Below are 15,956 nucleotides of genomic sequence, written 5' to 3' on the forward strand. Positions count from 1 at the left end.
TAGGCGGCATCATGGGCCAGTGGCTAGAACAGTGGACGCACGATCACAGGATGGAGAGTTCGGCATGGCTATGGCGTTGTGTCCTTGAGCAAGGCACTTTAGCCTTATTGATTCTCCCCACCAAGGAGGTGATGGGTACCCGGTAGGAAAGTGGCTTAATGTGTGCGTTTAGCTTAACTGCGCTGATTGGCTGCACATGTGAGGTGCTGTTTGCTCCCCAGAGTTGAGCGGTATCAAATTAAGTCCAGTGACAAGGAATAAAACACAATAGTAAGCATAAGTATTTGTGGATATGTGTGCTATATAAGACCCATTATTATTAACCTATCAATCAATATTCCAAGGCATTGAATAAGTGGTATCAGATAGCAAGGTATTTTACCAAAATGGGGAAAAGTTGTCGTAACTGATCACATCTACTCTTTAGCAAAAGAGAGAGGCCATCCCTAGAAGTTTGTCAGAGGAGCGGCAAAAGCATAAATGACAATGAAAGCCTGTACAACAACGTTAATGTCTGGCTTATCAACAAATTCTGTGTGTACTTTAGAAGAAAACGTGTGTTATGAACGTGCAAGTGTAAACGGTCAACCTAAAAGACCTGTATGAAAAAAAGACAATCATAAACGCATGCAACAATCACTTCTTGAGAGCGTAGATAAAGAACTTCAGGCTGCAGTCACTCGCTATTTCTTGTTAGATTATTTCTGTAAGTGCTCCGTTATATAGCGATATGTTCTAATTGGAAGTGCGTTGAGCATGCGCACAGTGAGTGAGGCTTCCCAAAACTCCCCTTGATTTGTTCACTCAGACATTTTTTGCTAAAGGCTTTTTCAATTTTATCAGTCAATTTTTAACTTACAATTTAAGTTCAGGATTATTTGTTAAAACTATGTTCCAAAATTATTGATTATGCTTATAATTCAAGGGTAAATTGATTTAGAAGTCGATGTTTGGAGGTGCTAAAAATTGCACACTTGTCATGATAAAGTTATCAGCAACTAAGATGGTCTCATCATACCACCTGTCAGACATGCAAATTTCCTTTGTTACGAACATTAAAAAAATCTTTCTTTTGCCAACACAGATGAAATTTATTCCCTTAGTTTCCTTGAAAATATTGTGTATGGCTGTCAAAAATCTGCTATCTCCTCCGCGGAAAAGGGGTTGATCTTCTCATTATTCACAGTGTGAAATCAAAAAATTATAATGCTCAGAACTATGTTGCCAGAATTTTGAAATATGGACCGAGTTTTTCTGTGTACAGAAGAAATTTGCTTCAGTTCAGTGAGTGATCTCCCTTTGTACAGATTATGGAGAATTGTGGGTAGCCTCACTTACTGTGATGCGTAGATGTCCCTTGACAGTGCAGGGTATATAGTACGCCATTGGTGGTACATTCTGACTGCAATAGTAACGACGAGACTGGTTATGGATCGCATTACGGTTCTATCATTAAAGCCGAATTTCCAAAAGCTGTCCCGTGTCAGAGTCTCAATCCACCGTGCAATTCTAATGTTCAAAGTTAAGACAAGTTTTCTTCACTGTTCCTTGTTCCTTACTTGTTTCTTACAAAACAGATGTTCAGGTATTGCTAACATTGAATTCGCCGCGACAAGGTGACAATAATTATGAGGTAGAGAGAAAAGGAACGAGTTAATTTATTTCTCAGTAAGTCATTCATTTCAGTCAGTCAGTGTCAGACTCTGTAGGAAAGTCACAGCTAGTCAGACAGTTGGTCAAAATTCCGGTCAGTGGCTGAGTCCTGAAGTCACGTTGTTACAGACCCGTTTTCATTATTCGTGGCAACGTTGTTTTCGGTGATTTCAGTCTATAATTCAAGTCGAGTAGACAATTGACGACAAAAGTAACAAAACATATAGCAGCTGATGGTGAACGGGGATTTCATTTCGACTTGGCTGAATTTGTCCTTATCAAACTTATATAAGTTCATGTTTCACATCAACATATTCGAAAAATATTCGATTTCAAAAGCGTTCGAACATTTCATGGTTGATTTTGTTGGGTCTCTTATTCCACAGAAGAGACACGTGGAAGAGCCTTTAAGATCCTCATACTATGTTTCTCACCGCAGCAAGAATTTGCAAAAGTGTGATCTCATAAATGCCTTAAACGCCACTGTATTTGCTGCCATAGCAAACAATTCTGTTTGTTCGTGAAACTAGCTAACCTAACTTATTTTCATTTTATACGTTTCTGGCATTACCTGTCTGCATCACCTAAAACTAAAGCTTCTGAAATCTTAAGCGTTTTAAATGCAGAAATCCACCACAATGAAAATATGGTTGACCGGCTGAGACGTGTATGACACAATATCACCCAGTAATAAGTTCTGTGAGGGTTGTTGAGTGACGATGATCTTACACATCACCTTTTCAACTTAATTATTGAAAGAACATGATTCAGCTGAAACATAGTTGCAAAAAACACGATTGGCACTAATTTTAGTTACTTGGGAGGTGAAGTAATGCCAATTTAATCTACAAATCAATCTCATCTGCTTTTCTTTTTATATTACACACTTGTTTTTATGTGTAAATTGTATTATTGCAACATTCAACTATCTTGCACCTAACACTTTTGAGAAATTTAAAAAATATAAAAATCCAATTATCCCAAATTCGTTCCAATCGTGTTAAATGTAAGCAGTAACTTGTCACTTTTTCGTAAAATATTGCAATCCTTCATTCCTTATTGCAATTTTATGATGATGAATATGTCAAAGTCTTTGGTAAAAATAGCTTACGAAGTAAAGAGGAAAATCAGGATTGAGATTGGAATCTCAACTATTTCAGTATGTGTAATCTAGTTAACATTTGAGCTACATGTATTTCGAGCATAATCAAATACCGTACAAGTAGTAGTAAAGCTTTCCTGTTCAACATTAACCACATTACTGAAATGTACCGGACAAAACAGCTGTTGTTCTCTTGACAATCAATACATCACATTGTCTTTACATTTGAAACATTCAGTTTCGGCAAGAGTTAAACCAGAGTTTGGTGACCAACAAGAAAACAGTACTTTAAAACTTTGTGTACGGTTGCGCAATCCAGACACGGACTTTAATTGAGTGAATCAATCATTATACTGTCACTTTCTAGTTTTCTTGACGCGACAACAGTGCATCAATGCAACGTTCTGAGATTGTATTGTAGGCTGTAGGTTAGAGGGGGTCTACGTGCACCCTCCTCCCTACAGGATAATAAACCTGCATTTTTCAAAACTTTTGGATCTCTAGAATACGAAAAGAGAAATAAAGAGCTTCACTAATGATACCAAAGAAGCCAGGTTATGTTCGAAAATAAGCTCAATAGATGACTTACAAGGAGACAGGTTTGAGAAAAATGCACGTGGGTAGCAAAATCGTAATTTTGCGATTTCCTTCAAAACATGTCCGTAACAGCTATTGCATCCCTATATTGTTTCTGTTAAAATTCCATTTCATATTATATGGGTCCCAAAGCTTCTGAAAAATACAGGTTTGTTATCCTGTGTGCGGAGGGGGTGCACGTAGACCCCCTCTAGCCCACGGACTATTTTTGCATGCATTTCAATATCTGCAAGATTTATCCACTTTCCAACATGTCTTGTGTATTTTAGCTAGACTAGTTCAAGTTCTGCCTTTAGATATCACCCGTCATGATGAAGCATGACGAACTGCACTAACGTGATTGATTTAGTTTGTTGACAGGTGCAAGACTAGTTTTTTATTCGATTTTTATGTCCTTTTTATGTGTTGCTCGTTCATACAGTCTGCGACGTTGAGGTAATTTTGCGTTGCCTCAAGTCGTTTTTCATCGTATGTCGCCATATGCATTAAGTCGGTGCAATCTGAATAGTGTCGGATACGAGTGCCACAATTTAATGTGTAACTACATAGTTTTCATCTTTGAAAAGTTGATTCAGTGTTCGAATTGACGATTCACAATGTTCTCCCTTCGATGTGTATCTTTTGAAGTATTTAAAGCCCCAGTGCTGCTAACTTTTGATGATAATTTCACCATTTTTATTTTGAATATGAACCATAATTCCTTGTTCTTCTCCCCAAAGAATGTTGATATACACAGTATCCAGCTTTTCAACTCAGCCCCTATGGTTGTAAACTGCATTGTTATTGTTGAAAACTGACTTCTGGTCCGGACTAGAATTCAAATGTAAACAATAACAATGCATTTTACACATATAGACGCTAAGTTGACAAGCTAAATAGTGGGTGTTTCAACATTCTTTGGGGAGTAGGATAAGAAGTTGCAATTGATTTAAAAGAAAAATAATGAAAAAAACCATCAGAAGTTAGCAGCACTGGGGCTTTAAGTAATAGCTCAGGGTGAGAATGAGTTTGTAACATATAAACAAATTACATCATACTCATATCAATGTAATTCGGCTTTTGCTTTAATCGATGAAATCACGCCGCCACATTTTATTTCCACACAAAATGTCAAAAAAGTACATTGTTTACAATATTTAGTGACAATAAGCTATATGATAAAACCTCTAGTAGGACCCTGATAGGGGTTCCGCGGAAATCGGTCGTACAGATTACGGGCCCTCGCACGATCGGCCTTTCCGCTGTACAACCTCCGTCCGCGAAACCCGTACTAGGACAGTAAGAATCATTGTAAACCTACAGTTCGTATAATCGGACCACTTCTCCTACGGAAAATATAGCAAACACTGGCACCATCACCTTGTTTCAAGCATGTTGAAAGCCCGACTCTCTCATGTCTAAGCAAGCAGGTGGCAGCAAGCTCTTTGTGTTTGGATTTGTCGCAGCAATATCTCATAGGACAGTTTTTTTTGTTTCCCTTCAAATCGACCCGGACGGAAAAGCTTGCATAGTACCGATGGAAACGGTTTATGATTCGACCCAATCCCTTATCCTGCCAAGTACTAGTCATCATCAGGTCAAGTTGGTTAAAACCATGCTATCATAACAAGTTTATGTCCCATTTGGTGCGTTTAAACAAAGATATAAGGTCCCAAAAAGTCGAAACCTTCTGTGACATATGTCAAGTAGTTGAATATACTCTAGGCTTTGGCTCAACACTAATTTTATTTCCTTACTTGTCAGATTTTGGAAAGTACTACTGCCTGGCAGGATATGCACTGAAACTGTAACAATTAAACTCGTTCATTGAACTCCAGCGGTGAAATGCGCCAAGCATGGAGAGAGAGAGAGAGAGAGAGAGAGAGAGAGAGAGAGAGAGAGAGAGAGAGAGAGAGAGAGAGAGAGAGAGAGAGAGAGAGAGAGAGAGAGAGAGAGAGACTGTGGACAAAAGGTAAGCATATCAATGCAAGAGACTACAGCGAGATGCGTTTAATGACATTGAAAAGATCAGAAACTTTGGAAATTAGACGTTAAAATACCTTTTTTATGATACTCAGAACAATTTTCAAAAACTGAAAATTTTTGTGTAGCACCACTTTTTACGTATCATATTTTGAGTTGCCCCTTCTGATCAGCAGATTTTGAGTGACCCCTCCAATTCTTCCGACTTCCCCAGTTAGGGCGACATTTTTTATTTTTGTGTTTCTCATCTTCCAACCGACCGTAAATTTCAGCTCCGACATGAAAATAAAAAACCTTTTTTATTTGCGTCGTCTCTGAGGCGATCATCTTAGCAACAGCACCACCATAATCAAATTGTGAGATTGCAGCGACTCAGACTTAAAGGGCAGAGAGCGCAGAACACTGAACTGAAAGACAAGAAATTGAAGTGACTGAATGGACAGAACATTGAAGTGAAACAAATACCCCTTTTTGTACTTAAAAATTGTAGAGACTGAATGGACAGAACATTGAACTGAAACAAATACAGGGGTTTTTTTGGTACTTGTTTTTTTATTGCGACCGCCCGCCCTGCCCGAGTATTCCTCTGGAGATGAGAAACAAAAAATAAAAGGGTCACCCTTACAAACGATGACGCGCTACTTAAATAACAGAAGGTCAAATTCGTACTGACCTCGAACGACCATGCCAGACGGGATGTCTGACACGGTATGCAAATAAATAAAACGAGGTCAGCAACACCAAACGACCTCATTCACGATTAAAAACAGACACGGGACATGCTGATTGCTAGGTTTAAGCTCCTGGAACCTGACCTACTGGGTAAGTAACAGTCGAAAAACACCTAAAACATGTTCGAAAGTGAAGTATTTGGCAAGGCTACTGCAGAGATCAGTGATTCGAACGAGTGCCCAATTTTCATACGACCACCACTTGACGATCATATTCACTCTGTCTGGTTAACTGATCAAGTCCAATACGCAGTTTGATATATTCGGAATAACAAGCAGCAATCGACGATGACCATTACAAGCGTTTACGCTTCATTATTTTACGCACCTAGTGGAATGAACTTTGTCATTTAGTCATAGAAGCATGGCAGACCACGATCCCTCTATACGCTTTATTGTGAATTTAAATACACGAGGTCACTCATCAAACAGAAACACAGAGTGTGTACGAAGACCCATGGCAGCGCCCATGGATTTTTGTACATCCGTGGTAGGCCTAAGGAGTTTCATAGGAACCAGTTTGTAAGTAGTATAGCCACAAACTGATAATGTCAAATTGCCGTACACAAAACACATCGACGCCTTGAAATTATGGCACTGTGTATTGTGTACGGGATTTGACGTCATCAGATTAATTACCACTTATAAAATGGTATCGATTCAAAAGGCAGGTTTCAATCATGAGTAATTGAACCACGATCACACTTTGAATATATAAGTACCCTTAGTGGAGAGAAACCAATTTTCCAGTTGTGCGTTATCAACACATAGGAATTTTCACCCCAGCCAAGCTTTGTTAGTACTTCTACCATTGGGATAAGATAGAGGTAAAGTATCACAAAGGAACATTTAGGGACAGACCATTAGATCTTTGGAGGTGGGGTGGTCACAATCAGATTGTGATTTTTTTTTCACAATTGAAAATTTTTGGAATTTTTTTCCAAGTGGGTCATGATGTGCTAATTTTTTTTTCTAAATAAACTTCCAGATTAACAACTTTTTGAGTACTGATTTTATTATTTTTATTCTGCAAACTAGTCTGAAAATTTGTTCCTACCTTTTTTCTATGAATTTTTGTTTTCTGTTTTGACCACCCCACAAGATTTAATTGGCCATCCCTTGTCTCGAAACCTTTTGAATTTGTATTGTTTGTAAGCCGTCAGAGAAATGGTGGAATAACTCTAAGGAGTTCACAATATGCATCCATGGAGGTAGTACCATGATGCATCAATAGATTTCTATCGGTGTGTTGCTCTGTGGAACACAGGATCGCAGTTAAGCAGCCGGGTAAAAGTACTCGGCCTACATCGGCAATTTGGGAACTGAAATGGGCCATGCGTATTTTGCAAATGAATGCGGGTCGACGTGTCAGGCCCGTTGGGACAAACAAATGCATGCATTGACAACGCTTCATAATGGATGCCCGTATAATATGTCTGGAACCCCAACGATAACGTAAAGATCAATAAAGTACAACCTATATAATTGCATATGTGCAGTACGGACATATCACTTAGTACAAGAGCTAGATTTTTCATCAACGAAGATCCTAATTTTTCTGTTGACAAATCCGTTAAAGTTTAATGAGGGTGAGGATATTCTCATTCACAAAGCAGCTTGCATTTAATGGATTTCACTATGTGTTGCATACACAAATCATAACATTTTCGTTGGTATCAATTATAATTATTTATACCGAGTGGATGGCTTAACGCATTTTATTGGATGAGAGAGCTGTTTTAACATAAGCTAAACAAAACTATCCGTTTCATTCTTAACAATGTCGACACGTACTGTTCACCTGTTTGATGTTTGACAATCATAAACTTACCATGTAATAGGTTAAACTAGGAATTCGAATGAGCCACGGTACAAACCCACGTGTCTGAGCAAACGCGCATAGAAGTACGTGTATTCCTGTGCGCGCTTATACACATGGGTTGGTTTAACCGTCTTTACGTCATCCCTTGGACGTTGAGACTGTGGCCTGGGACAAGTACACCTAGCGCCGAGAACGGGATGTCACAAAGTGATCACGAAGAACTTAGAACAAAGGCCTTTCCGATCCCTATTGGATTATTAGTCCCAGGTAGAACACACAGTCCGGAGTAGAACCATTGTGGTGCCTCAGAACCGGCGAAGTAGTGAGCACTGAGCTGCAAGCACACATGCTGAGTTCCCCCAAGTTGGAGCAGCGTAGTACCTTCATTCACGGATGGGCCGTGGTGTGCTGTGGGGAAATACGTATCTATGTGTATATATCCTGTAGCACGGAAAGTATTTTTATATTAATCATCAAGGTTCATAAAACAAGAAAAGGGGAAATCTGGTCATTGAAAGGGTTAGAATACCTATCGAATACCGAACTAAAAAAGAAAGTTTCTGTCTCACATTTTCAAACCAGAACTGTTACATGTAAAACCCTGGGATATGAAACAATATCCCGTTACTCTATTCAACATAGACATAGCTTTAACTTTATTTGATATCATCTCTCCCTCTCCAACACTATAAATAAGGGGGTAACTATATTTCTGAAAAAAACGTAACTCATTGTTGAAATATTTTAAAAAAGGATATGTGGCAATTTTGTGCAACGATTAGGGACAGCTTCAAGCAATTATTCGCGTGTCACAGAAGGGCAATACACACGTGGGTTTAAAATTAATTCTATTTGGCTCGAATATTTATAAATGTTTTGTATACATGATCACGTATGATGAATGATGAGACAGGATGTAAAATACATTATGTAAAATATATAATGTGTAAAATATATTGTGCAAAATAGTTTTATGTAAATACTAGTATATACTGACTATAGCAGCGAATAGGCTAGCGGCGCGCTACCGTGAGTATCGATTGCACTCGGGTCAGGGGCCATCGCCACAGACAAAGACGACCCCTGACCCCGGCCGAGCGCGATGGATACTCCACAGCAAACTTACGTTTTCACAGCTAAGACTAACTAACCTTGCCCACAATGTTGAAAATTCGGCAACTCAATGAAACAAAACAGGAGTTCTGTGAATGGCAAATCCACTGTTTGTGAGACCAGGAAGGCATATCTTACGGTTACAGTAGAACGAGTGCAGCATAAAAGGGCCCCATTCACAAGTCGTTCATAGTTATCTTTATTATAAATAATGCAAGGTCAGGTATTCAGCCCGGGTATTCAGTGAGTGACTGAAGACCTTGTCTATTCATTGCAGGAGATGCAGACAGGGAGACTGATAACAAAGCACGTCGGGCGAAATCTACATGGCTTGCACATGCCTTTACCAGGAGAACCCAAAATCTTTAGATGTTGGTTGCGATTTTATAGTTGACATGATCACCAATATTCTGACATTTTGTGAAACTTAAAACTTTATGCGCTGTCGCCTCCGGTTCCCCTCGCTTTTGTAAGGGGCCATGGATAATCAAAACGCGCGCACGGTAAACGCAACAAAGTGCGTTTGGCCGCCCCCCCCCCCACACACACACACTCCCATACATCAAAACACGCGCACGGTAAATGCGTTTGGTCTCACCCCCTTCCCTAAACGAAAGTTTGGAAAATGCAAGAATCCTACCAAACCTCATTCTGTATCAGCATATCTACAATCCCTATGAAACGACGCATACACTACCCCCCCCCCCCCCCCGCAAACACTCTCTAAAATCAATCTTTGTTCAGCACCAACTCGACAATGACGCAACAAACAGTGATGAATGGAAACAGTGTATCCAAAATGGTTGTTACGTTATTTTACTCGTACGCTGTACTACGGTCCCTCTTTGTGGAGGGACCTTGGCTGAACCGCATGCATGTCAAAGGAATTGCTGGTGCAGCGCCGGTGCCGCACTGGCCTGGTACACACCAAATAATATAGCGCGATATTTTGCGATGATACATAAAACATGTTGAGGGATGTACATGTAGTGCGATTTTTGCGCACGGTAGGGAATCGAAATACAGCCAAACCTCCTCCCCCTGAACACGTGGCGTTTTAATTATCTACGGCCCCTAAGTTTGTATGTTGCCTTTTAGCTGGTCTTTCCCGTTCCTCGCCTAACAATGGTGGCGTCCTTCAATGTACTAGTATATCGTATTGCGGGGGAGAGCGGAATACTGGCTAACACTGTGATATAATCACGGTTAAAAATCTGACAAATTATTTCTTCATTGAACACAGCATGTAGGCTATTTTTGTCGATTATTTACATCCTTTTTTAAATCTGCCAACCGTCATGTTAACATTTTCCGAAACCTAAAAATGTTAAGCAATTGTTGCCCCAGAGGATGAACACAGAGACGGCGCTATTTTTTAATTCCAAGTGTTGTATTTCGGGCAATTTGTTTTGTAGAACAAAGTTTGCATAGCGACCCCTGATTTTTATTTTTGATTTTCAAATGGAAAGGTTCAAAGTTTTCATGAGAACATTTGGGCAAATAGGGCGCGAACTTCAACTTAAATTATTATTTTAATTGTCTTTTTCAGATCGTTCACGATATTTGTGATGGCTAACGACAGAGTAATCTGGAAGATTGTATTTGGGTGTTTTACTGTGTCTGCCATATGCTATGTGTTGTACTCAAAATCTAGTACTAGTACCAACCAAAAGGGTTTCCCAGCATGGCCCCACGAAAAGTCAAGCCCTTCAGGACTCGCTTCCTACAGAGATGCGTTTGAGGGCGCTCTCAAAGCCAACGATTTCGTCGTTCCTAATATCGCCCATTATATCTGGTTTTCCTGTCATGAGTTCGGATTCATCAATTTGCTGAGTATTCTGAGCGTGTACAAGATAATGAAATCTGAAAGAATAATTTTCCACACGGATTGCGAGCCAAATGGAAAATGGTGGGCTGAAGCGAAGAACAAGGTACCTATCCTTGAGGTTTGGTATAGCACAGCTCCGGATAATGTTTTCGGACAAGATTTGAATTTGAACTGGCCAGAGCATCAAGCCGACGTTGCCAAACTACAAATCCTCGCCAAGTTTGGTGGAGTGTATCTCGATCCTGACGTCATCGTAGTCACCCCACTTGAACCCCTGCGCAAGTATGAATACGTCATCAGTTTAAACGGCGACAACAGTGTCGACAGTGGATTGGTAATCGCAAATAACAACTCGGAGTTTTTGAGGCTTTTCTACGCGAGTTATAAGGACTACAAAAATAAATGTTGGCTATGCAACTCAGTTGAAAATCAAGAAAAAATAGCCAGGGATCACAAACACATCGTACATATCCAACAATCCATGACAGTTCGACCAAATTTTGACAATTGGAAGACGTTGTTCTTTGGTAAGTTCCCCTGGCGAGAAGGACAGTATGCGTTTCACATTTGGACCCCTGTATATAAACATCTACGAGACATTGATCCAGGTACTTGGCCAGAAGAGTTCACTCCTGAATATATAAAAAACCTCGATTCGACATTTGCTGAAATCTGTCGCTTTCTGTACTTTGACATTGGTTGTCTAACAACAAAAATGTTCAAGGGACAATAAGAACCGAGGTGAGGAGAAATTGGAGTAACAATCGTATTGTTACAACGGACGATTCCTTCATGTTCTGTAAGCAATAGCGACCGACGAGCTTCGCTTCGCTGGAAATCTAGCGATATCTAGAGCTTGGATCTTCATCGTAATCACGGACAGGTGTACGTTTATGTGATGATGCCATGGTATAGACTGTGATATCTCCCTCAACGTCCCAGTGTTGGGTTTGTTTATAACAACTTTGTTAAGTCCAGAAACTTCACACATTTCGAGATAGTCCGTATGACTCAAAGTCACTATATTGGCCTTTATGTATTATGTGCCCATATATACGGATAAATAGTTTTTTTCTTATTTACAGTACGATATCTTAGTGTGTATGTACATCAGCGACGATACATTTCGAATGTCTCTCGTTCGAGTAACACTTTCCTGTGTATGATATCTGTGTGTAGTGTATTGTAGTGTACATGTCATTAATTCAGCATTACGTGGACCAACAGAAAGTTGAGTAAACGGAATAAAATATGCAAAATTGCAATCGTCATTAAATCTATCCTTATTCATAATTCCCTCCACTATCATCATCATCATCATCATCATCATCATCATTATCACAACCACCACCACCATAATCACCAACATCACCGACGCCATGGAGTAGCTATCATGCCAAATCACTTTTCAGTGACAAACATACCATCACTGTCGTTTTCCCACCGATTTCCCGTTGGTTGGTATTTCTGTTTGTGTCATGAATGGAGGTCTTTATTAAGTAATATAAGACCTTCGGCCTATCATACTTTACATATAGTATTGAAACTAAATAAAATGAAAGGAAAATGAAATATCACACAATATAATATTTTTTATGTTTTTTACATATCGTTCAACTCAGTCGCATTGAATGAAATACATATACAGCTAAACACTTCAAAGTGGCTGTATCGTCAGTCATCATCAATTGAATAAATTTTCTTCCAGACCTTGGATTAAAATACCTTACAGGAATGTATTTACTTCAGTCTCTGATTTTTAAAAAAGACAAATCAAAAGGAGGTGGTGTGTACCATTAATTTCTGTTGTGTCGCATAGAAAATAAAAAATTAGAATGGCCATGATGCTTAAGAAGATAAAGTAATTGATATGTGTCTTCGAAGTGGTGAGTTCACCATTCGGATAATGCCTATTTCAGTAACGTACACTAGATGCAGTGCTCAGCAGTAGCGGAGTTAATTTGTAAGAATTTCACAAGGACTGTGTAGTATTTGTAGGACTTGCCCTCTTCCGTACTTCACCCACTTTTGTGCTTCACCTATTCCAATTTTTTGATCCATCTCAACCAGTGAATAAGGGGAAAGGTGCGAAACTTTGCAAGCATATGCGCATGTGCGGTGATTTTCGCAGAAAGCAACACTTTTATGGGTAATGGATGATTTAAATTGTCTATATGATGTCTACTTATCGAGTGAATAAATTTTACTATGTCACCTATCATACACGTACCTTTTGAGTCTCTGAACAAATGTTTAGAGAAAGGAATAAATATATTTCTTGTTTTTCCCATATATTATGTAAATTACGTAGATGCAACAAATTTTAACATTGTGTACCCATGTTGGTTTCATCTAACATATAATTGTTCAATGGTATAAAGCATGTTGCAGCATTTCTTTGGGTATAAACTTTGAAACATTTTCAGAAGTTTTGTCCATTTATGCAACTTTTTGGCGTGTATAAAAATTGATATCCACCACAGTCTCCAACAATTACAACATTTGGTGCATTTCCAGTCACTCCTTGAAATTACGACAAGCACAATAGTGAATTGTCTCCAAACTGCCATGTTTCTCAAAACGCCAAACTTCTGACCCATACTTCAAAACAGGTGAAATCATAGTGTCGAATATTTTAAGAAATTGTTGTATTATAAGGAAGCATACCTATTTTCCTGTTAAGCTAAATACCATAAAAGCTTTACGTGATTGCTGAGCTAACGTTTTGGTTGCCCAACCTGCATGAAAACATAATACCTAAATATTTGTTGAAAAACCTTTCCCAACTTTTGAAAGAAAACCACCTGCTTCAAATACCAACACGACGAAAAACATTTTCAAATTTCCGAAAAGGTTAGATTTCATGATTTTACAGAAAAATTATAAAAGGGTACTAAATTTCTCTTTAAATTCATAAATTTCTGAGAAAATAACAGCATGAGGCATTTGCAAATCACTTCCTTCTATTTGTACCACAAGAAAAATGATTTACATCATTTTCTGGTTGCAAAATGTAGTAAATTTGTGCCATGGAAATAATTGAGTTTTTATCTTACTCATTTACACAGCAGTACCTTTCACTTTGAAATTCAGATTATTTTTCTGTCTCTCTAATCCAGGTTATAATTCTAAGGAATATTTCAGAATGCGATAAATGATCAAGGAATTACAGCTGAAAAAATGAAACTGCCAAAGTTGCATTGTCAAACCTTCATTTTATCAAAATATTTTCCCTTTTATGTCTTTTTGCCATGTAATGCGGTAATATTTAAAGAAATAATTGCATTCAACCAGTTCAATACCAAGTCTAGAAAAAAATTGACAAATTGCTTAAGAAATTAGTAAATTGTTAAACGTTTTGAATTTTGATGAAGTCAGTTGCAGGACATGTCTTACAACTGAGGTGGGTGTGTCAGTTGCAGGACATGTCTTACAACTGAGGTGAGTGTGTCAGTTGCAGGACATGTCTTGCAACTGAGGTGAGTGTGTCAGTTGCAGGACATGTCTTGCAACTGAGGTGAGTGTGTCAGTTGCAGGACATGTCTTGCAACTGAGGTGAGTGTGTCAGTTGCAGGACATGTCTTGCAACTGAGGTGTGTGTGTCAGTTGCAGGACATGTCTTACAACTGAGGTGGGTGTGTCAGTTGCAGGACATGTCTTACAACTGAGGTGGGTGTGTCAGTTGCAGGACATGTCTTGCAACTGAGATGGATGTCAGTTGCAGGACATGTCTTACAACTGAGGTGGGTGTGTCAGTTGCAGGACATGTCTTACAATTGAGGTGGGTGTGTCAGTTGCAGGACATGTCTTACAACTGAGGTGTGTGTGTCAGTTGCAGGACATGTCTTGCAACTGAGGTGGATGTGTCAGTTGCAGGACATGTCTTACAACTGAGGTGGGTGAGTCAGTTGCAGGACATGTCTTGCAACTGAGGTGGGTGTGTCAGTTGCAGGACATGTCTTGCAACTGAGGTGGGTGTGTCAGTTGCAGGACATGTCTTGCAACTGAGGTGGGTGTGTCAGTTGCAGGACATGTCTTGCAACTGAGGTGGGTGTGTCAGTTGCAGGCCATGTCTTGTACCTGAGGTAGGTGTGTCAGTTGCAGGACATGTCTTGCAACTGAGGTGCAAGATTTGGTACAGCAAGTGTTGGTTCAAGCGAGGTGAATGAAAACTCAGTGATGTTTACCATGGGAAAAAATCACATGAATTAGGAACATAAAGTTTTTTCTTTGAAAAAAAAGTCATGTTTAATACCTTGTGTTTAATACTTATTATGAAAATACATTATAAATCTTATCTGTATTACAAGTATTGACTGGGCAAGAACATATTGCACTCATGCAACGTGTCAATTAATAACATTTGTACTTTTCAATGAGAAATTTCAAACAAAAAAATGTTGACGGAGCATTTCCAGAAAACTCCCAGACAGGCTACATTGCAATGGTCATCATGAAAAAAGCTATGTACATACATATATAAACAATATAAAACAATAATGATAGCAAAGAACATTATTGTCAACCTTATCAATAGTCTACATACCAACATCAATATTATCTGTTAATCTATTTCAGGTAGCAAGAAAAGCTATTTTAAATAAAAAACATACATTTTTTAAGCAAGTTACCATAATACAGACTTCAAACTCTCAGTGTAGCTTTGGTACATATTAACTGTCATTAGAAAAACGCATAGGTGTATAATCACTGAAATTTGATACTTTTGAAAAACACTTAGCTTTTTTTTCAAATTTAAATTTTTATCTCAGGTTCTTTCCTTGATTATAAATTAAAATTACCAAAGTCTGAGTATAATCAACACTGTTTATGGCATATTTGTAGTTTGGATGACCCCATTATGCTAATATCCATCTGTAAAATATTGATGTTTGTGTAACACAGTTATCAAAAAGTAACAACTGGTTGCATACCAACCACACTCAACAGGAGAAAAACTGCTGTGCATTTAATTAAAATAACCCTTTAAAATGCATTGGAAAAAGATCAGGCCAAAATGCTGAAATTTCTGTATTTAGGATATTTTCAGGCATGTCTCTAGAGGTCATTAAGCTATATTTTCTCAAAAACTCAGCTTTTTTGAACTTTCAGCAACATTATGAACTGAAAAAGATTAAATTTACAGCT

At 38.6% G+C, this 15,956-nt stretch overlaps 1 protein-coding gene across 1 annotated transcript; it reads left to right on the top strand.

Annotated features, from left to right (window-relative positions):
• The first annotated feature begins 6,007 nt into the window (after positions 1–6,007).
• LOC139123296 (uncharacterized) lies at positions 6,008–13,832 on the top strand. Its single transcript, XM_070689438.1, has 2 exons — positions 6,008–6,136; positions 10,530–13,832. The coding sequence occupies exon 2, from the start codon at positions 10,549–10,551 to the stop codon at positions 11,539–11,541; it is 993 nt and encodes a 330-aa protein (XP_070545539.1). The 5' UTR covers positions 6,008–6,136; positions 10,530–10,548; the 3' UTR covers positions 11,542–13,832.
• Positions 13,833–15,956: the final 2,124 nt, after the last annotated feature.

The sequence above is a fragment of the Ptychodera flava genome, chromosome 22 (assembly GCF_041260155.1).
Source record: "Ptychodera flava strain L36383 chromosome 22, AS_Pfla_20210202, whole genome shotgun sequence".
In the NCBI taxonomy this organism is placed as follows: domain Eukaryota; kingdom Metazoa; phylum Hemichordata; class Enteropneusta; family Ptychoderidae; genus Ptychodera; species Ptychodera flava.